Genomic DNA, 23,349 nt, shown 5'->3' with positions numbered 1-23,349 from the left:
AGTTGTCAGGTATCACTGTTCTTTCCAGAGCTTACCAGAGTGTGTTCAGTGCTTTGAGTTTGCTTAGTTACTTCAGAGAGATTTTCTTTGATGATATAATTTAAAGCCAAGTGTTGTCACCATGGAAAAATGAACTCCTTCCAGATTTCTTGTCCAGAACATCATTGTTGGATGTCATACAGCCAGGAACATGCTGTTTTAAATTTATTAAAATTGGTTCAGAGCTTAATTTCCTTTTCTAATATAAAATAGGAATATGAAAATAACTATTAGTATGGTAATTTATGAAACTTTCATGACACAAATAATGTTTTATTGATAGGATATATATTCTGCATTTTTTTTCTCTAAGTGTTTTACCTTTTGGGAAAACAAACTGATGAAAGCTCTGCATTCTAACAATAACGACAAAAAAGATATAACATAGATTGTTTTTAGTAAGCTTCCAGGGTCTTTCATTCTTTTTTCTATTTTCGCTTTAGTGATCATTTCTTTTGATTGACCATCTCTCTTGGGATACGTGTGACCCTCTAGTATCTGGTATCCAACAGTCCTCTTTTCTATGGAGCCCTCTTTGACGAGTCTAGCATTTCTTTCTACCTTCTCTGAACTATTTAAATTTTTAATCACATAGTTTATAACACTTACATGTGTCACCAAATAAATTTCAATTTTGTTTTATGAAAAACCACTGCCTTATGTTTTGACCTCCTTCCAGAGGTATACTACGACATACACAGAGTAAGTATCATCTCAAATTTAAATCTCCTTGCCAAAATGATATTCTTATTTTGGAGATATGAATTCAAAAAGAATTTCTTTCTCATTCAATATTCAGCACTTACAACAAAGGACATTCATGACCTTCAGACATACTAGGTCTGGAGTAATTCTGGTTGAATGGGTTTCTTAGTAACCATACTCTTTTTAAGGCTTAACATACAAGGAAACAACTCAGAGCTTTTCTTGGGCATTGCTATTTATTACTTGTTTGGAGCTGTACCTGGCTTTAGAGACCTTCACCGGTAGCACAGCAGCTTGAGAAAGACCACAGACTGGAGTCAGGTTGCTTGGGCTCTGATTTTAATTCATTTCTTGTCCCCTTTTGACTCTGCCTTGGTGTCTTAGTCTGTGAAATAAGGGTGATCCTAATACTTAGCCAATGATTTGTTTTGAGGCATAATTGATGTTATGTATTTATACACATACTATTTAAAAGAGTACTTGGCACTTTGAGAGTTTTTTATTATCTCATTTAGTGGTATTGGGACAGCCTGTGTGTACTGGACTTTCTGAGAACTATTTTTATGTTTGGCTTGTCTTAGTTGTGGAGGCAGAGGACTTGAGATCAGAAGGTAAGGATTTGCGCTTCGGCTGTATCACTTGCTAGTTCTGGAACTCAGGGTAGCTAATGGTTATGCCTCATTTTGTACCCTGCTAACCTGGAGAGACTGTTTTCAGATTTGAAAAGAAATAGTACATATGAAAGTACTTCATAAACTGTTAAGTGCTAAATAACTATGAATACTGAAACCATTGGCCATTCATTAACAAATTTAAAAGATCATGAATGCCTACAGTAAAGACCTGTGTCTAATTTTTAAAGCACTTGAATCCAGGAGCAAATATGATAAATTAATCATTTTTGTTTGAGGATAGGAAGTTTTTAGTGGCTAAGATTTACTACCAGGTATATATGTTTATTAGTTGTACACATTGACTTCATAATAAAGTTGTATAACATGTTTATGTGGGAAATATTGTAATATCTGACATAATTCTTATAACATTTTCAGGTTTGAAAACACAATGGCGGGAAACAGCCTTGTTCTACCCATCGTTCTGTGGGGCCGCAAAGCACCAACACATTGCATCTCAACAGTACTTTTAACAGATGATGGAGCCACAATCATAACAGGATGCCACGATGGACAGATATGTCTCTGGGATCTCTCAGTAGAATTGGAAGTGAGTATTTGAAATGTCTCGTGTACATTTAAATATAAGAGGCTATTGGGCTGGGGAGGTAGCTTAGTGGTGCTGCGCCTGCCTGGCAAACACAAGGTCCTAAGTTCGATCCCTGGTACAAAAAAAAAAAAAGAAAAAAGAAAGAAAAGGAGAAAAGAGTCTACTTGTTAGAAATTTATACGTGGGAGGTTGGAGATGTAGCTCATTTGTAGAGCTAGCCTAGCACATACAAGGCCTTGAGTTTGATTCCCAGCATTGGGAAAAAAAAAGTTATGGAGAATAATACTTGGGTTTATAATGCACAATATGTTTTGATTAAAATCCATAATATGCAGATTCACTACATTATTAGTCAGAATTCATATCTTCTGGCTTTGGGCAATTCTCAAATATAATATGTACTTTGGTTTAATATTTGTTACATTTAGAATATTTCAAAAGATTATGACCCATTTCATTCTTCAGAAGGTTTCCAAAAAGGTGTTAAAAACAGTTTAAAACATTGACACCTTCTAAAGTATATGTTTTGAAATGGCAAAACTTTTTATAAAAGGTAAAGTTTATTGTACTGATTTTTTGAAATCCTGTGTTTATTGTCATTCATTGTTACAATGGAGTACTCTATAGTCTGCTTTCAGGCCCCGCAGTGGAAAAGGCAAGGAGAATATGAGTTGGGGATATGCATACACACATGCACACTCACACTCACTCACACTGATACCTCCAATTCCAATGTGGTACATAGGATTTATTCTGCATTTCTTCTTTCTATATTTGTAACTCCTGTCTTTGACAACAATTCCTAGGAATTTTCTGTAAAAGAGAATAGAGAAAATGGAATGTTAGGTCATATGGAATATTGGAATATGGGATCAAAAAAGTTGACTTAAAAATTTTTTTTTTGGTAATAGCCTTATTGAGATATATAACATATCATATAATTCACTACCTTAAAGTTATATATTTTAATGTTTTTTCAGTATATTTGTAGAGCTGTGCAAGCCTTACCACAGTCAATTTTAGAACTTTTTCATCACTTCAGAAATACACCTGAACCCTTTAACTGTCACTCAACACTCCCATTCTCCCTAGGCATCCAGTAATCTATTTTCTATTTCTTTGACTGTTGTGGACATATTGTATAATGGAATCATAAAAGGCAGTATGTAAGTTTTTTAATGGCTTGCTTTTTCCAATTAACATAATGTTTTCTATTTAAAAAGTTTTTGATCCTTTGAGACAGGGTGTTACTATGGAGTTAGGGTTGGCCTTGAACTCACTAGTAGCCCAGGATGGCCTTGAATCCAGCCTCAGCCTCCCAATGCTGGGGTTACAGGTGTGTACCACCACACCTAGCTCCCTTTAGCTATTTTAAAAATTGGGCTATTTGTTGCTTTTTTTTTAAAAATTGAATTATAAGAATTCTTTATATATCCTAAATAAAAATTCCTTAACAGCTACATGATTTGCTGATATTTTCTCCCATTTATAGGTTGTCTTTTAACTTTTTTGATTGTGTTCTTGGAAGCACAAACTATTTTAATTTTCTGAAGCCTATTTTTTCTTTATTGTGATTTTGTTGTCGTATTTAAGAAATCGTTGTAAATTTAGGGTCATGAAGATTTCTCCTTGTATTGTTTTCCTAATAGTTGTATAGTTTGACCTCCTACATTTAAGTCTTTGTTCCATATTATTTATTTTTTATCTGTGATAGATATAGAACCCTGACTTCATTCACTTGCACGTGTCCTTCCAAATGTTTCAGGACCTTTTGTTACAAAGACTATTCAGGATGGCGCTGGTATTCTTGTGAAAAATCAACCGAATACAGATGCATGTGTTTATATATGAATTCTCAGTTTTATTTCATTGTTCTATATGTCTGTCCTTGATTACCATTGTTTTTTGTTAAGTATTGACATTGGAACTGAGTATCCTTTAGTTTGGAGTTTGTCTTAGTCACTTTCCATGTCACTGAGACCCGTAACCAACTCCCACAAATTAAAGAAGTTTATTTTGGCTCATGTTTTCAGTCCATAGTCAGCTGGCTCCAAAGCAGGAAGGGCTTGGTGGAAGGGTCTGGTGGAGGAAAGCTGCTCCTGTTCTGGTTGTTAGGAAGCAGAGAGAGGAGATGAGCCTGGGAGGGAGATATGTACTGTGTATCCTAGGTCACACGCCCCTGTGACTCAGTTCTTCTGATCAGACCCCACCTGTCAACAGCAAGTAGGGTATAGCCCCCCGCTTAATACAATCACCTTCCAAACACATGAGGCTTTGGGGGCTATTTTATTTTAGTTTTTTTATTTTGAAACAGGATCTTGCTCTGTAGCTTAGGCTGGCCTTGAACTCTTAGCTGTCCTCCTGCCTTGGCCTCCCAAGTGCTAGGATTATAGGCATGTGCCATCACGCTTGGCTGGAGGTCATTTTAGATTCATACTTTAACACTTGTGTCTCAAAGATTATTTTGGCTCTTCCAGGATTTTAGAATCAGCCTGTCAATTTCTGCAAAGAAGCCAGTTGGGTTTTTGAGAGGGAATATATTGAATCTCTGGATCAATTTGAGGAAGTATTGCCATATTAAGTTTTCTGATCTTGAACATAGAATGTGATTCCATTTATTTAGATATTCAGTTTTTAAAACTATATTTTGGCTGGGCATGGTGATGCATGCCTATAATCCCAGCACTCGGGAGGCTGAGGCAGGAGGATTGCCACAAGTTCGAGGCCAGCCAGAGCTACACACTGAGTTCAAGGACAGCCTGAACTACATAGTGAGACCCTGTCTCAAAAACAAAAACAAAAACAAAAAAACAAAAAATCAATATTTTATAATTTTCAGGGTACAGGTTTTGTACCTTTTAAAATTTATTTCTAAGAATTTAATGTTTTGAATCAGTAATAAGTGGAATTATTCATTTTATCTCATTTCCAGATTATTCACTGCCAGTGATAGAAATACAGTTAAGTTTTGTTCATTGAACTTGTATCTCACAACCTTCTCTCACAACCTTCTTGAATTTATTAGTTTTAAGTGTCAGTAGATTGCTTAGGATTTTCTATATAAAACATAATGTCATCCTTATATAGTGATAGTTTTTCTTCTTCCTTTCCAATATGAATATGAATGTCTTTTATGTCCCCTCCCCACCAATTTTTCAGGATAGAATGTCTAGTGTGATATTTAATAGATACCATGAGAGTGGATATCTTTGTTTTGTTCCTGATCTTTTTTTTTTTTTTTTTGACAAGGTCTCACTATGTAGTTCAGTCTAGCCTTGAACTCACTATTTAGCCCAGGCTGGCCTTGAACTTGCAGAGATCTTTCTGCCTCAGCCTCCTAAGTGCTGGGATTACAGGTGTGTGCCACCATGCCTGGCTCTGTTCCTAATTTTAGAGGGAAAGTCTTTGATTTTCAAATATGATATCAGTTATTTTTTTTCATAGGTATCCTTAATCCAGTTTAGGTAATTCCCTTCTCTTCCTACTTTGTTGAGTTGTGTTTTTTGATTTATTATGAAGAGTTGTTGGATTTTGTCAAATCCTTTTCTGCATTTATCAAGATGTAATTTTGTCTTTTGTTTGATGATGGTATTGCTGTTTTTTTAGTGGTAAGTGTTTTAGCTGTTTGTATATTGAAGGGAATGGCAAAATTGAATACTGATGATTTTTAAGAGGGTTGGCAATTGAAATGCAGTTTACCAACTTGAGGGGGTGGAATCCAGTGGTAGATTGAGAAGTTTTCTTCAATAAGAGCAACAGCTATCATTCACTACAAGAGAAGGTTGAGTGTATGGTTGCAGGTAGGTTGGTTGTTCTTTTGGTAGGAACATGGACAGGTGTTGATGCTTCCACTGTTTTTCAGAAAAAGAAGGTCCTTTAAGGTCCTCAGCTAAAAGTGAGGATAGGGGAGGAGCTGTTGGAAGTTTGAAGAGAGAGAAGCTGTGTGGCGAATACTTAGGAGGTTTGAGAGTATGAATGGACTAGAGAAATGAGGTAGGACTATTGGGTAGCACTCAGAGGCCCCTTGATATTAGATATCATTAACTGAACATGAAAACAGTCAGATGGTATTGTATTTTTTTTGTCCAACAACCTTCAGTTTCATGGATATAAGCCCAGGCCAATCAGAGAGCCAGATTTAACCATTGTGAGGCTTTCTTGGCAGACCTAACAGAGGGAGGGACTGCGCTTAGGATTTGAATGTGTACCCAACTACAGGGTAGTAGTAAAGTTAGGTAGATAAAATGAAGGATGGTGATTGGTGCAGTGGTGGGAGGGTGGAGATCCATCCGAGTTTTTTTGTGGGGGTGAAAAACTGTTGGAGTTGAGAGATAAGATGGCTGAGTTAGAGTGGTAAAAGGTAGTGACCAGAGAGAGATATACTTGAATAAGATTTTAGAGGAGTTTATTAATGATCATGGAACTAGAAGGCAGTAACAGTAGTGTGTATGGCAAGGTCATTGGAAACAGTGAGGTTTAAGGAGTGAGAGGCTGGGTACTCCAGGATTTGTTTGTGAAGATATCAAATCACCTGGAATTAAGATATCAGAAGTATAGAGAATGAAACTGAGCCAGGTGCCAGAATCTTTAAGGAATGAAAGTGAGTAACCTGAATATTTGTAAAGAATGCAATAAGGTAGATTCTGATTGGTGTAAGATATAAAAGTGCTAAGGGTTATATTAGAGGAGGGAAACCCAGGAGTTGCAGAAGGGAGAATGAGGAGCAAAGAAGAAACTTATTCTTCCTCCAGCCATTGCATTACATGTTGTGATGTGGAAGAACCAGCCATGGAGGAAGAATTGGGAGGACATATGATTGGATCACGTTAGGTAGTGTGCAGAGCATGTGGGGATTTATATTGACAAGTATTACTTAGTAAGCACTCAGTTAAACCCAGATTTACTAATTTAATAATAATTGCCATTTGAGTTCTAGGCATTTCTAGGCATTTGGGTTACAAAGATAAACATAGTATATTTCTTGTACTTAAGGAAAGTACCTATTTCATTGTATTTCACTGTACTTAATGAAATCAGAAAACTGGAAAAATGATATCACAAACTTCAATATGTAAAGTCTAGGCATATAAGTTGGGAGTAACTGGAAATCCTAATAAGACTTTGGGATTGATAACAAATGGGAATCATCACTGTCCCATTGAAGGAGGAAAACTGCATGCACCACATTGTACTGGAATGATTACAGGCAGTGAGACCTCAGAACAGTTCTTTCACTGGATTTTTTTGCATGGATTTCTTTAGAAAGTTCTATTTAAGTTCAAGTCAGAGGGACAAAAATGACAGGGGAAAAGTGGAAAGTGGAATGGGGATTATGAGAGATATATCATTTGGAAAATATTAAAGGAATCTGTTTACTCAGAAGAAAAAAAAAGGCTACAAAAATGTGTTGCCTTTTGGTATATATGGTGGGTCCTCTTAAGTACCACATTTCTAGCATCTAGCTGTACCTAGTGACATTCAGGGGGACTGTGCCTCGAGCCGTCTTGCTCTGAGGGGTTCACAATGTTAGCTGGAACTTTTGCTGTTTGTATCTTGGTCTCCTTTTGTCTGTGAAAAAGGGCAGAAGCTTGGCCTAATCCCATGATGGCAGTAAAATGTGTGAGAGAAATTGGAGCAGTAATTTAGTGAGTCCCTAGAGAACTGATGATAAATCTCAAGATTTAAATATTGTGTCCTACATGTGATATTTATTAAGCTTCTATTACCTATAAAGCTACAATATGAGACTCATTCCCATCTTCATTTGAATAGAGGAAAGATCTATGAAGAGAATAGAATAGTTGATGACATTTGGTGAAAAATGTAAAATTTTAGGGTAAAGGTCACCCTTTGGTGTAGGACAAACATGGATTGAGTCCAATCCTATATCTAGCAATGTAACCTTGAGTGATTTACCTGACTCTCTTGTGCTTAGGTTTAAAGTAAGGTCTTCCACATAAGATTGTTTTAAGTATTAGATGAAGGAATGTGTATTAGGCAGTTATTACACTGCTTACACATATTGGTAGTGAGAGTTTAATTCATGAATGGGAATTATAGTATCTCAGGCAGTAGGGGGAAAAAAGCTAACGAGAATTACCAAAAGGAGTCGTGAATGATGCTGATTGACTTCAAGGTCCCAGATTGGATTAGTGTTACAGTTTACTCTTAAGAACCGGTACATCCCATCTTTTGTTCTTGTATTGCCAGCAATTATTTGATAACTGTTTCCTCTGAACTGTGTGGTTTATGAAGGAGGATTATCTTTATGAATTTTTCCTACATTATTTTATGGTACTTCTTTGTTCTGATCAGGTACAAAATGTCTCATTACTATGATGGCAAAACTTGAATCTTTATTTAACAAGGTGGGATATAAATAAAAGGCATAAAAGTAACAGTATACCTTACATTTTTTTCTTTGATCATAATATTTATTTCCTCTTGAAGTTTCTTTTTTCTCCTTTTTCCTTCTCTCCCTCACACCTTTCCTTTCCTTCCTTTTGTGACAGGGTCTCACTCTGTTGCCAAGGCTGGTTAAAAGCAATTCTCCTGCCTCAGCCTCCCTAGGAATGCAGGAATATATCACTGCACCTGGTCCCCCTGGAAATTTCTTGATGTTAAGATGTTATAGTGTGGCCTGTCATAGTGGCACATGCCTATAATCCCAGCACTCTGGGAGGCTGAGGCAGGAAGACTGCAATATTAAGGCTAGCCTGGGAAATTTAATAACTTAGCAAGACACTCACTTAAAATGAAAAATAAAAAGAGCTGGGGATGTAACTCAATGAGAGGCCCTGAGTTCAATTCCCACTACTACCCCCCCAAAAAAGTTGTAGTTGTACCTTTCACAATAACATTGAGAAAAATGAAATACTAAGAATCAGTCTAATGAAGAAAGTGAAAGACCTCTACATTGAAAACTACAGTACTCTGAAAAAGGAGATCAAAGAGGATATCAGAAAATGAAAAGTTATCTCATGTTCTTTTTTTTTTGTGTTAAATTCTTTTATTGGTACATTGTAGGTATACAACACAATTACATTTCTCATTGGGAATTATACCTTTATATAATGCATCTTGGTTCTTATTTTTACCCCATTCCTATTATTTTTTCCTCATTCCTTCACGCCCTCCACCCTTCCCTATTTACAAAGACTTTATTTCCATTTTTTCCATTTCTCATCATTTTTTCCTTTCTCTTCTTTCCTTTCCCCTGCCTCTCCCACTACCCCTACCCCTTTGGACCTTTTCTTCCTATTTTACATTATCAATTATTCATTCTAATCATTGGTACATTTTAGGTATACAATATAATGACATTCATCATTGGAAATTTGCACCTTTACATAGTCTCTCTTGATTCTTATTTTTCACCCTTGCCCAGCTCTCCCTTCAACCCCTCCAGTCCTCCCTATTTACAAAGATTTTGTTCCTATTTTTCCATTTTCTCATATTAATCCCATTCCCTTCTATCCTTTTTCCTAGCCCTCCTACTTCCTTCCCCTTTGCCCCTTTTCTTCCTATTTCACATTACCTATTATACATTTCATCCTTATTTACACTTTCAGTTTCTCACACCAGAGAAACTATTCGGTATTTACACATGTGTGTCCTATTTATTTCACTTAAGAGTATTGCCTCAATGTGCATCCACTTAGCTATAAATGTCTCTAATTTCTCATTTTTTATGGCTGAGTAGTACTCCATTTTATAAAAAAACCACATTTTCTTTATCCAGTCTCCAGTTGATGGGCATTTGGGCTGTTTCCAAGTTTTAGCTATTACAAACTGTGCTGCTATGAACATGGGTGCACATATATCACTGTGGTATGATTCTTTTAATTCTTTGAGGAAGATCCCCAGCAGTGGAATAGCAGGGTCAAATGGGACTTCCAGTCCTAGTTCTTTGAGGTATCTCCATACTGATTTCCACAGTGGTTGCATCAGTCTACACTCCCAATAGCAGTGGATCAGGGTTCCTCTTTCCCCACAGCCCCGCCAGCATCTGTTATTGGTTGATTTCATGCTAGCAGCCATTCTTTCTGGAGTGAAGTGGAATCTCAGTGTTGTTTTCATTTGCATCTCTTGAATGACCAGTGATGTTGAACATTTTTTCATGTATTTATTTGCTATTTCTACTTCCTTGTCTGAGAAATGTCTGTTCATTTCAGATGCCCATTTTTGGATTGGGTCTTTAAATTTGGGAGATCTGATCTTTTTAAGTTCTTTATAGATTCGAGATAGTAGACCTTTGTCTGAGGAAGAGCAGGTGAAGATTTTTTCCCACATTGTGGGTTGTCTCTTCACACTGCTGGTGGTTTCTCTTGCTATGCAGAAGCCTTTTAATAAGAAGAGATCCCACTTGTTGATTGTTTGTGCTAGTTCACGGGCAACTGAGGTTTTGTTCATAAAATCTTTTCCTACACCCATGTCTTCAAGGGTTCTACCTAACCTCTGTTCCAACTGGTTTAGAGTTTCTATTTTAATATTTAGATCTTTACTCCATTTTGATTTTAGTTGAGTGCATGGTGAGAGATACAGGTCTAGTTTTAATCTTTGGCAAGTTGAAGCCCAATTTTTCCAGCACCATTTATTAAAGAGACTATCTTTCCTCCAGTGAGGGTGTTTGGTTCCTTTGTCAAAGATGAGATGGCTGAGTGTGTCTGGCGTTGTTTCTGCATCTTCTAATCTGTTCCACTGGTCCTCAGGTCTGTTTCTTTGCCAGTACCATGCTGTTTTTATCACAGTAGCTTTGTAGTAGAGTTGCAGGTTGGGGATTGTGATACCCCCAGCCATGTCTCTGTTACCTAGAATTGCTTTTGCTATTCTGGATCTCTTCTTGCTCCAAATGAATTTTTGGATTGTTTTCTCGAGGTCTATGAAGTATGCTGCTGAGATCTCATTTGGAACTGCATTAAATCTATGTAGCAGTTTTGGAAGTATGGCCATTTTCACTCTATTAATCCTTCCTACCTAGGAGCAGGGGATGTCTGTCCATTTTCTGATGTCATCTTCAATCTCTCTTTTCAGAGTGCCATAGTTTTCAGAGAAGAGGTCTTTGATTTCTTTCGTTAGGATGATTCCTAGGTATTTCAGTTTTTTGGATGTTATTGTGAAAGGAATTATTTGCCCTATTTCTCTCTCAGCGAGTCTGTCATTGGTGTAGAGGAAAGCTATTGATTTTTGTGTGTTGACCTTGTAACCAGCTACTTGACTGAATTTGGTTATTAAGTCTAGAAGACTTTTGGTGGAGTTCTTGGGGTCTTCTATATAGAGTATCATGTCATCTGCAAATAATGATAATTTGACTTCTTCATTACCTATCTTTATTCCTTTTATTTCTTTCTCTTGTCTAATTGCCATGGCTAATGTTTCCAGAACTATATTGAACAAGAGTGGTGATAGTGGACATCCTTGTCTTGTTCCTGATTTGAGTGTGAAGGATTTCAGTTTTTGACCATTTAGTATGATATTGGCTGTTAGTTTTTCATAGATGGGTTCTATCAGTTTGAGGTAGAGACCATCTATTCCAATTTTTTGTAGGGTTTTTATCATAAGTGCATGTTGGATTTTGTCAAATGCTTTTTCTGCGTCTATGGAGATAATCATGTGGTTTTTGTCCTTGGCTCTATTGATATAGTGTATTACATTAATTGATTTTCGTATGTTGAACCATCCCTGCATCCCTGGGATGAATCCCACTTGATCAGGGTGTATGATCTTCTTGATGATCTTCTGCATTCTGTTTGCCATTATCTTATTAAGGATTTTTGCATCTATGTTCATTAGCGAGATTGGCCTATAGTTCTCTTTTTCAGTTGGGTCTTTCTCTGCTTTGGGGATCAAGGTGATGCTTGCTTCCAGGAATGAATTTGGGAGTGTGGCTTCCCTTTCAATTTCATTGAACAGTTTAAAGAGTAGTGGCAGCAGTTCCTCTCTAAATGTCTTGTAGGATTCAGCAGTGAAGCCATCAGGGCCCAGGCTTTTCTTAGTTGATAAGTTTTTAATTACATTTTCAATTCCATTGGTTGATATTGGGTTGTTCAGAATTTTTAGGTCTTCTTTGTTCAAGTTTGGTAATTCATATGTATCTAGGAATCTGTCCATTTCTTCTGTGTTGTCCATCTTATTGGCGTATAGGTTCTGGAAGTAGGTATTGATGATCCTCTGGATTTCTGCTGGGTCTGTTGTCATTTCACCCTTTTCATTCCTAATTGCATGGATTTGGGCCTTTTCTTTCCTTTTTCTGACAAGGTTTACTAAAGGTTTGTCAATTTTGTTGATTCTTTCAAAGAACGAACTCTTGGCTTCATTGATTTTTTGTATTGTTCTCTTAGTCTCCACTGCATTGATTTCTCCTCTGATCTTTATAATTTCCTCCCTTGTATGAGCTTTGGGGTTGTCCTGCTCTTCTTTTTCTGAAGCTTGAGGTTCAGCATCAGGTTGTTTAATTGGGCTCGTTCTGTTTTCCTAATATGCATATTCACTGCTATGAATTTCCCCTGTAAGACTGCTTTCATTGTGTCCCATAGATTCCAATATGTTATATTGTCATTGTCATTTAATTGAAGGAACTGTCTGATTTCTTCTTTAATTTCCTCTGTGACCCATTGGTTATTCAGAAGTGTGTTGTTCAATTTCCACGTGTTTATGAAATATTTTGAGTTTCTTTTGCTATGGATCTCCAATTTCATCACACTATGGTCTGATAATATACAGGGGATAACTTCAATTCCTTTGTACTTACTTAAACATGTTCTGTGTGTGAATATGTGGTCTAGTTTGGAGAATGACCCATGTGCAGCTGAGAAGAATGTGTATTCTGATTTTGTGGGGCAGAAGACTCTGTAAACATCTGTTAAGTTCATTTGTTCAATAGTTCGATTGAGTTCTAGTATTTCATTACTTATTTTTAGTCTAGTTGATCTATCTATTTGTGACAGTGGGTTGTTGAGGTCCCCCACTACAATTGTATTAGTGCATAAATGACTTTTCATGTCCGTTAGTATTTGTTTTATATAGTTGGGTGCACTAGTGTTTGGTGCATAGATATTTATGATTGTCATCTCTTCCTCTTGGATTCTTCCCTTTACAAGGATGTAGTGTCCTTCTTCATCTCTCTTAATCAGTGTTGGTTTGAAATCTACTTGATCTGCCAAGAGGATAGCTACTCCTGCTTTTTTTCGGGTTCCTGTTGCATGGAGTATTGTTTTCCACCCTTTAACTTTCAGTCTATGAGTTTCCTTTTGAATTAAGTGTGTTTCTTGTATGCAGCATATTGTTGGATTTTGCTTCTTGACCCATTCTGCCAGTCTATTTCTTTTGATTGGTGAATTGAGACCATTAACATTGATGGTTATAACTGAAATGTATTGACTTGTCATTGCCATGATTTTTTCTTTTTGTTGGGTTCTCCCCCTTTACATTTAATTTCTTGTCATGCCAGATGGGTTCATTGTGTTTTGCTTCCTGGGGTTGTGATCCTCAATGTCTGTTCCTAGGATGTTGTGTCAAATTCTTTGGAGTGCTGGTTTGGTATTCAGGAAGTTCCTAAAGTGCTCTTTGTCATGAAAGTATAGTATTTCTCCATCCATTTTGAAAGATAGTTTTGCAGGGTACATCAATCTGGGTTGGAGGCTGTTTTCTTTTAGGGCTTGGAATATGTCACTCTAAGCTCTTCTTGCCTTGAGGGTTTGTGTTGAGAAGTCTGCTGTGATTGTGATGGGCTTTCCTTTGTATGTGATTTGTTTCTTTTCTCTGACTGCTTGGAGAACTTTGTTCTTCTGTTGAGTTTCTGGAATCTTAACAATTATATGCCTATGTGTAGATTTTTTTTGATCAAGGCTATTTGGAGTCCTATATACCTCATTTATCTGTATGTCAAGCTCTTTTCCCCTGCTTGGGAAGTTTTCTGCCATCACTTCTGTGAAGAGATTTTTTTATGTCATCTCCACTCTCTCCTGTTTCTTCATTGAGCCCAATCAATCTTATGTTATTCTTCTTTGCATCATCTAGCAGCTACTAGATTGATTTCGCATGTTCCCTTATAAATTTGAAGCAATTTTTCTTTTCCTGGTCACTAATTGCAATCTTATCTTCTATATCTGAAATTCTGTCCTCACATTGGCTCATTCTCCTGTGTAGACTTTCAATGGAGTTTTTCATCTCCTGGAAATCTATTTGCATCTGTTTTATGGATTCCATTTGTTTCTTATGTTGGGATTCCATCATGTTCCTGAGCTCCTCTCTAGATTTAGTAATCATGTCTTGCACTAGGGGCACAATTTCTCCTGTTATCTGAGAAATTATTTCTGATTTCATTTTTTCCAGATCCCCTTTTGTTGCCAGTTCAGTGGGTCCAGGTGGTTGAGTATCAGAGTGTTCCATCCCATTTCCCTTTGGGGTTGCTGTAGGTGATCTGGAAGTCTGGTTTTGAGACTTATTTGTGTGTTTTCTTATTTTGACTGGGGTGGGGGCTGTTGTCACCTGCACGGATTATCTCCTCTGAGCTGGGTGAGGTGGGACAAGGGCCGGGAACAGCGGTAGGGTTGGTGACCCAAAAGCCCTTTCCTGTGGGCTGGGAGCAGTGGGAGGGATGGTGGCCGGGAAACCCCTTCCGTTGGTCCAGGAGCAGTGGGATGGTGGCTCAGAAGCCCCTCCCTCTGGGCCAGGAGCATTGGGAGGGATGGTGGCCTGGAAGCCCCTTCCTCTTGGCCAGGAGCAGCGGGACAGAAGGTGGCCCAAAAGCCCTTTCCTCTGGGCTGGGAGCAGTGGGAGGTATGGTGACCGGGAAGCCCCTTCCTCTGGACCAGGAGCAGTGGGACGATGTCTCAGAAGCCCCTACCTCTGGGCTGGCAACAGTGGGACTCAGTACCTTGGTCTGGTGGTCTGGTGTCCTCTGCGTCTTTGTAGTGTGGAATCAGGTGGCTGCCTGTCTGCAGCGGGGTGATTTAGTGTCTTCCACGTGACTCAGGACCTCGGTAGGGTGTGCACAGACCTGCCTGTCTGCAGCAGGCTGATTCGGCATGTGTTCACTGCCAACATGTTCTTGGGTAGTAAAAATGGCCATATAGTGAAAATGGCCGTACTACCAAAATTACTATACAGATTTAATTCAATCACTGTCAAAATCCAAAAAACAAATCTCACAGAATTAGAGCAAACCATCCTAAAGTTTATTTTTAACCAGAAGAGATGTAGAATAACAAAGGCAATTCTGGGCAGCAAAGGCAAGGCAGGGGCATCACAATCTCTGACTTGAAATTACACTACAGAGCTACTGTGATAAAAACAGCATGGTACTGGCAAAAAACCAAAAAAAACCAAAAACAGACCTGAAGATCAATGAAACAGACTAGAAGATGCAGAAACAACCCCAAACACACTTGGCCACCTTATCTTTGACAAAGGGGCCAAACATGTCCATGGGAAGAAGGATAGTCTCTTTAATAAATGATGTCGGAAAAACTGGCTTTCTATATGCCAAAGACTAAAACTAGACCCATATCTCTCTCCATGCAGTAAACTAAAATCAAAATGGATCAAACATCTAAATATTAAAAACAGAAACACTAAATCTGCTGGAAGTGAGAATAGGGAGAATTCTTGAGGACCCGGGTAGGCAAAGACTTCATGAACAAAACCCAGACTGCATGGGAAGTAATACAAAGAATCAACAAGTGGGATCTCATCTTATTATAAAGCTTAGGCACTGCAAAAGAAATCACCAACAGGGTGAAGAGACAACCCACAGAGTGGGAAAAAAATTCTAGCCAGTAGTCCCTCAGACAAAGGACTAATATCCAGAACATACAAAGAATTGAAAAAAATCAGGACCACCCCCACCCCCCAGATTTAAAGACCCAGTCCAAAAGTGAGCACCTGAAATGAGTAGATACTTCTCAGATGAATATCAAGGGCAAATAAATATATGAAAAAATGCTCAACGTCACTGTCCATTCGAGAGATGCAAATTAAAACAACATTGACATACCATCTCACTCCAGAAAGAATGGTAATGTCAAGAAATCAATGAACAACAAATGCTGGAGGGGGTGTGGGGAAAAAGGAACACTTTTCCACTGGTGGTGGGAGGGCAGACGGGTGCAGCCACTGTGGAAATCAGTGTGGAGATTCCTCAAAAAACTAGGATTAGAGGTACCATTTGACCCAGCTATTTCTCCTCTTGGTATCTTCTCAAAAGAATTAAAAGCATTATACCACAGTGATATATGCATACTCATGTTTATAGTGGCACATTTTGTGATAGCTAAATCTTGGAAATAGCCCAAATGCCCATCAATTGATGAATGTAAAGAAGATATATATATATTTTTAATATATTGGAGTACTAGTCAACCATAAAGAAGGATAAACTTGAGACATTTCCAGATAAATGGATGCACCTTGAAACCATACTCTTAAGTGAAATAAATTAGACACACATGTGTAACCCTTAGAAAATGACTACTTCTCAGAGATGTCTTCCAGGTGTAGCTAGCGTTTGGGTTTTGAGTCTGTTGCAAGATCCTATCTCTTCAATATATTGAGGATGAGAAGTTACTGCCTATTTGGCCTAGCTCCTGTGTCTTTAACACTGGCCTACAGTATTGTTCCTGAGCCTTAGGGAATCTTAGTCTTGGCATACCAGGAAGAACAACTGATTAGAAGAATAATGTCACCTAGTTAAAGTAGTACAATCAGCAGTAACAATGGCATCAAACACAGCCTAGAAAATGAAAATTAATTTGCCATCTTTATCTGTATGAGCTATATTTGTGGTTACATAACAAAATCTAAAACAAACCAGAACTTTGTATATAGTAAATACACCCTCAATATGGCAATTTTACCCTCAGAGGAGATAGTTTTAAAAGGGTTAGTGGGGAAAAAATAGAGAAATAGAAGAAGAGGAAGAGATTAGATGCAAGACTGGTGGACAAAGGAAGATTACATATAATTTGGGAACCTGGTGAAGAAGACAGGAGGGAAAGAGAAGGAATACATGAGAACAAGAACAGAACAGAACCGAACAACAACAACAAAAAACTAGTAACAATGTTCATATTCATATGAAAACAAGAACAAACAAGAAAAAACAAACTAAAAAACAAACAAGAAAAGAGAAAAAAAAAGGAAAAAAAAAGTCCACTTCTGGAGTGTCTCTGCTGTCACATAGACAGAGTGGGCAGACTCAGCCCAGACCTATGTTGATTAATCCCAGTAAGCCAGCTGTAGATTTATGGTAAAGTAGTGGAGAATCCCAGCAAGCCCATACCTTTAGTTCTACTGAAGTTCAGGTTGGTTTCTGGCTGTGAGCCTAGAACCTGATTTGTTCTGCCTGAAACAGTCCATGTGTCTTCTAACTTAACTTGGCTCCCTGCTAGCCTGAACTTGGCCTTGACCAATTGCTCTCTTGGGTGGCATCTGAACCTGAATAACTCACCAGCCACTGCATCCACTGTTCTATTCCACTTGTGTGTTTCTCCATGGGTTTCTCTGAGGCGCCACTGTGCATGTGCAGCCACTGTGCACGTGCATTTGAGCTGCTCCTCCCACGCAGTGAGTCAGGGCTCAGGGAGAAAGCACCACTTGCCACCTCCTCCTTCTGCATGGAGGTCTCTCTCTTCATTCTCCCTGTATACTTCAGTTCTTGCTTCAGTTCCTTGCTGTGTCCCAGGGATCCACTTCACTCCTTCTGTTCTTCATGTTGCTATATTGCAGCCTGCGGACACCAAATCTCATAAAGGCTGTTTCTCTGTCATTCACCACTCTGCCATCTTCCAAGGGAAAGATTTCAAATTACATATTCAATTCATATAAAATACAGAGGGCTATTCAGATTTTCTTTTGTTTTGTTTGGTTTAGTTTGGTTGTTGCTTTTCTGGTGTGGAGAATCATGAACTATTTTGGTGCAGTCCTTATGTTAAAGGTGGTGATTACATTTTCATAGACTTTGAAAAGAAAATCGCACAGACAAATATGTAGTAGAGACCACATATGACCTGTAAAGACTTTTAAAGAAAGGGATTGCTGACCCTGATCTAAGTTGTCAGAATTTATTGGCATACAGTGCCCAAAATATTCCCTTATTATTTTAATGTCTGTAGATTTATAGAGATGTCCCCTTTTATTTTTGATATTGGTAATTTATGTCTTCTCTCTTTTGTGTACAATTTTAGCTAGAGTTTATCAATTTTATCAATCTTTTCAAAGAGCCAGTTTAAGCTGGGTGTGGTGGCTCACATGTGTAATGCCAGTGCTCAGAAAACTGAGGCAGGAGAATTGCTGTGAGTTTGAGGCCAGCCTGGGCTACATAGTGAGTTAAAGGCTAGCCTGAACTACATAATGAAACCAAAAAAAAAAACAAATATAAAAAAACCCCAGAAAACAAAAGACTCAAACCCACCTTAAAACTTTTTTGAGTATATCTAAGAGGAGACTTTATTCGAGGACCAGTTTTGTTTTGTACTCCTAAGGTGTGATCCTTCTGGAGTCTTTTCCTAATGTCTCTAATGCTCTGCAAACTCTCTAGTCTCTGTCCCTTTCATTACTTGAATTCCTCTTGCTTTTGTGTGAGTTCTGGGAATTTTACAGCTTCCAGCTTCCAAGCCATTATCTGTTAGGGCTTGGGAGAATATAACTGTATGTGTGCATGGCTTAGAGTGAAGTATTAGACCCAAGGAAACCTCCATGCAGATTTCTGTACCTTTTCCGGTGTAGCTCCATTTTATCTGGTCCTCTGACCTGCAAATTCAAGCTGCCTCCTCTTCCCTAAACCTCCATCTCTGTCTCATCAGTTCATTGCACTTTCTCCATTAGTCTAGGGTTCTCCCAGCCTCTAGGTTGATTGGTTAAGGACCTTCAGGGGAAAGCCTGGTGATCATAGGTTTCCCTTCATGTGTTACCCTGCCCTCAAGATGTCACAGTCATTCCCAGCCTGTTGTCTAGTGTTTAGACACTGTGTATCATGTATGTTTTGCTTATTTTTTCTAGATTTTTATGGTGGGAGTAAAGTCCAGCTTTGGTTACTCTACTGTGATTGAAGATGGAACTTTGTGGTAGTCATATACTTTGGAAATAAAATAAATTGGTCAATTTGATTTTGTTGAGGAAATTAAAGAATTGACCAAAAGTATCCCCCCCCCCCCGCCCCGCCAGTGGAACAGAACTGAATCTCTGAACAGAGTTAGGGGTTGAATGTATGAGAAAACTTTCTAGGCCTGTTCCAAAGAGCAGTGATTGAGTTTTTTCTTAATTTTAACTATGCAAAGGATGACCAAGATGGATTTGATTTGGATTTTTTTTTTTTTTTAGTAATTGCATACCAGAACTATAGAACAGTTTCAGTAGTTCTCACTACGGAGTATTTAATTTTGGACAATTTGGCTCTCCCAATTGAATTAAGACAAATTATTTGCAAAATTGACACCATGAAGTATGAAGGGGATTCAAAGACATTGGCCATATTCCATTTCTTAAATTGTGTATTGAGTATATGGCCATTCAATTTAATCTTTATTTTATATATGTTACAAATACTATTTGTATGTATTAAGTGTTGTAAAAAGTAACCTAAGGTCCTGAAGTAACCTGAACTAATATGCCATTTAGTACAAAGTCGGTAAATCTGGGCACCGATTGCCTGACTGTTTTAGAATTGTCATCCTTTCTGCTAGGTACTATGTCTCTAAATCAGTGGTAGGCCGGGGATTTAGCTCAGTGGTTCCACCGCCTGCCTCGCAAGCACAAGGTCCCGAGTTCGATCCCCAGTACCAAAAAATAAAAACAAGAGTCTAAATCAGTGGTGAGTGAAGGTCATTCTTCTTGGCATATGACATTGATATCAGCATTTGGAAAGGAATCTGTCTTCTGTTTACTGTGTTTGAGGCTACGAATCTAAAGACTCTTAAAATGCTTTCAGATCAGTGATTGTTTTAAAAATGACGGAGCTCAAATTTTGGTAATTTTACACATTAATTCAAATTCTTAACCTGTTTTCCTAATATAATAGTTTAGTGCTTAGGATTGCCTTGGTTTGAATCCTGGTCTGCCATTCTCTATATAATATTGTTCAAGTAATGTCACTTCTACTGGCTTCATTTCCACCTTAGAACTACTTGGAAGAGTGATGGTGAGCATTACATGGATCAGAGTTCACACTTTGGCAGCTCTTATTTTTTAGTGTTTTCCGAGCAATTATTTTCAAGTATATATTGTATATTTATATTGAATACTTAACATGATTACTAATTGAAAGGTTAACTTTTTAATTTGGCACTTACACTGGCATGTTTTTACATTCTAGATTAATCCTCGTGCACTGCTGTTTGGTCACACAGCTTCAATCACTTGTTTGTCTAAAGCTTGTGCTTCTAGTGACAAACAGTATATTGTGAGTGCATCTGAAAGCGGGTAAGTATTTTTTTTGGTCAAGTTTCTCTTCTTTCCCCTAAATTTTTATGTTTTAAAAATCACTATTTTTGTTTGTTTGTTTGTTTGTTTTTTTGGTACTGGGGATCGAACTCGGGTCTTTGCGCTTGCTCAGCAGGCGGCAAAACCACTGAGCTAAGTCCCTGGCCCTAAAAATTATTTTTAATTGACATAATGATTGTACAAATTTATGGATTCCCATATGATGTTTGTTTTCTTGCTTTTTTCCTTTTATATCTTTATAACTAGTAGCAGTGTCTGGTAAATAGGGAATTTTAGTTCTTTTTTTCTTTTGGTTTTTGAGACAAGGTCTTGCTATGTAGTTCAGGCTCACCTTGAACTTACTATGTAGCCCAGGCCGACCTCAAACTCTCAACAATCCTCTTGTGTTAGCTTCCCGAGTGCTGGGACAACAAGTGTGCACCATCATGCCCCACTGTAATGTATTAGTTTTAATGGAAGATTAATTTTAAACCACTGTGACAAAGTTGAACAATGCTGTATAAATCAGATTCAAAGTTAGTTATTATTTTGCTTTACAGAGAGATGTGCCTCTGGGATGTGAATGATGGCAGATGTATTGAATTTACAAAGTTAGCCTGTACACATACTGGCATACAGGTTGGTATCTATTTCTGACTAAGCCAGCATGGTTTATTACAAGTATGTAATTTAAAAATGTTTTAAAACATTGAGCTTGTATTTTTATGTGAAAAATCCTGGGGAAAGGTAATGGGACAAGAAGACTAGAATTGTAAAAGTATTCCACATAAGATGGTACAGTTGGGAAGGGTTATAAGGTAGAGGAGGCTAGTAGGGAAAAGTATAGAGTGAGCCAATTACCATAGTTACCTTGGCTATTAGGGATGTCTTGGTTACCTGGATGAGAGCTCATGTTAATCAGCTGTCCATTGCCATAACGAGTACCTGAGATCATCAGCTTCTGAGGAGAAGAAGGTTTTACTTTGGCTCATGGCTTTACAGGTTCCAATTTGTGATCAGGCAGACCAGTTGCTTTGGGCCTGTGCTGAAGGTGCCACATGGCAGTGGTGGGGAGTGTGTAGTGCCATGGAACTCCTCACCTCATGGCTAGGAAACAGAAGAAAGGCAGAAGAAGAGACTGGGTGCCACAGTACTCCTCAAAGTCATGCTCATGATGACCTAAGGACTTCTCAGTAGACCTCCCAACTCCTGAAGGCCCTGCTGCCTCCCCAGTCAAGGGATTAAGCCTTTAGCACGTGGCTCTTTGATGAATGCTGAGATCCAAACTATAGCAGAACTCCGTTACTGCTAGAGTGAGTGTACTAGATTTTAAAAAATGAATTCTTTCCTGCCAGAGCTGTTATGAGTCCATTCATGATTAAGAAATTGAGTGACTTTTTTGATCACATCCTTTTTATTGCTCATGTAATTAGCTTTTGGGCTCTTTTTTTTTTTTGAGACAGAGTCTCACTGTATAGTTCAGGCTGTTCTGCTGGCTTTGGACCCACTCTGTAGCCCAGGCTGGCCTCGAACTCAGGGCAGTCCTCCTGCCTCAGCCTCCCAAATATGGGGATTATACTTGTGAACCACCACACCTGGCTGGGTTCAGTTTTAAAGACTTTCCAACTGTTTATAAGAAATGATCATTTCATATACCTGGCTTAAAATATATTTCATTGAAATTTGTAGTTTCTGACATGCATTCTTGCTCTTTTTTTCTTCTTTAATTTACTTGTTTACTCTTGGGAAAATTATAAAGCATAGAGAAAATATGATCAATTCTGTTCTCAGTGGAAAGGGAAGAGAAGAGAACTCATATTTATTGAGTAAATACTACGTAGGATATTTTTGTAGTGCCTTTCATACAGTCCTCCTTACATCCTTACAGATTAAGTAGGAGTGTAGCATTGCACATAAAAGGATGCAGAGACCTAGAGAGATGAAATGATTTGCCCAAGTTGCACAGTGAGTGAGTCACTCCTGGCCCCAGGGTCCCAAATGGGCTTTGTCTAACTGGGGACTGTGCTCTTTCTCTTACATCCTACTGCCTCCCTTAAAACTAATAACATAATTTGTCAAGAAAGGAAACTTGCACTAACTCAAATTAGAAGGCAGAGGAAGTTATTTGTGTAGAGGCAGTCATTAATGTGTGATGTGGGTCTTTTATGACTATTTCTTGCCCTGGCAAAGGCTTTTAAAGAACTGCTTCATCAAAGGTTTTAGAGCATGTGCTTTTTATTGAAAAAACATATATTTTACCATGTGACAAAACAAGGCTTGTAGAGAGAAAGAGGCAATAAAATGATGTGGATTCATTGACTTTATAATTTATTTTAATTAAAAATTATATACAAATGTTTTACACATTGCTCACAATTACTTTGTACAGTTTTGCTTTATGGTTTAAAAACTTTTGGCTTACATATTAGGTAATATTATCTTTTTGTATTAAACACAAGCAGATCTTGTATTATGCCTTTTGTATTTAGATTGGCAGTCATTTATTTCTCGATAGAAGATGCTGTTTTGCAGATTCACTAGTTTGGTGGCAGTTTCCTGTATGATCCTTATTCTCTTAGGTCCAAAAGGGCTTTGAAAAATTATTTTTCTTTAATTTTTTAAAAAATTCTTTTATTGGTACATTTTAGATATACAATACATATACATTTACATTGAGTGCTTGTACCTGTACATGATGTATCTTGGTTCTTATTTTTTTCCCATTACCTGTGAGCCCTTCACCTCCTCCACCCTTCCCAATTGTTTCTTTTTTATTAAATTATTTTATTGGTACATTGTAGGTATACAATACAATTACATTTCTCATTGGGAATTGCACCTTTACATGATGCATCTTGGTTCTTATTTTTTCCCCATTCCTAGACCTCCCTTCACCCCCTCCACCCTTCCCTATTTACAAACACTTTATTTCCATTTTTTCCATTTCTCATCATTTTTCCTTTC

General features: G+C 37.9%; 1 protein-coding gene across 3 annotated transcripts in view; it reads left to right on the top strand.

Moving 5' to 3' along the window:
* Wdr7 (WD repeat domain 7) overlaps positions 1-23,349 on the top strand; it is a 391,751-nt gene that overhangs the window by 20,032 nt on the left and 348,370 nt on the right. For all 3 annotated transcript variants that reach the window (XM_013077256.3, XM_004858390.4, XM_004858389.4), the window contains exons 2-4: positions 1,797-1,968; positions 20,279-20,385; positions 20,946-21,024. In XM_013077256.3, the coding sequence (XP_012932710.1) occupies positions 1,810-1,968; positions 20,279-20,385; positions 20,946-21,024 (345 nt within the window). In that variant the 5' untranslated portion in view covers positions 1,797-1,809. The remainder of the gene's footprint in view (positions 1-1,796; positions 1,969-20,278; positions 20,386-20,945; positions 21,025-23,349) is intronic.

Source organism: Heterocephalus glaber, unplaced genomic scaffold (assembly GCF_053883595.1).
Source record: "Heterocephalus glaber isolate CG9 unplaced genomic scaffold, H.glaber_assembly_v1.0 deba00000331, whole genome shotgun sequence".
Lineage (NCBI taxonomy): Eukaryota > Metazoa > Chordata > Mammalia > Rodentia > Bathyergidae > Heterocephalus > Heterocephalus glaber.
Note: the sequence above shows the minus strand (reverse complement) of the source record. Positions and strands in the feature narration are given on the sequence as shown.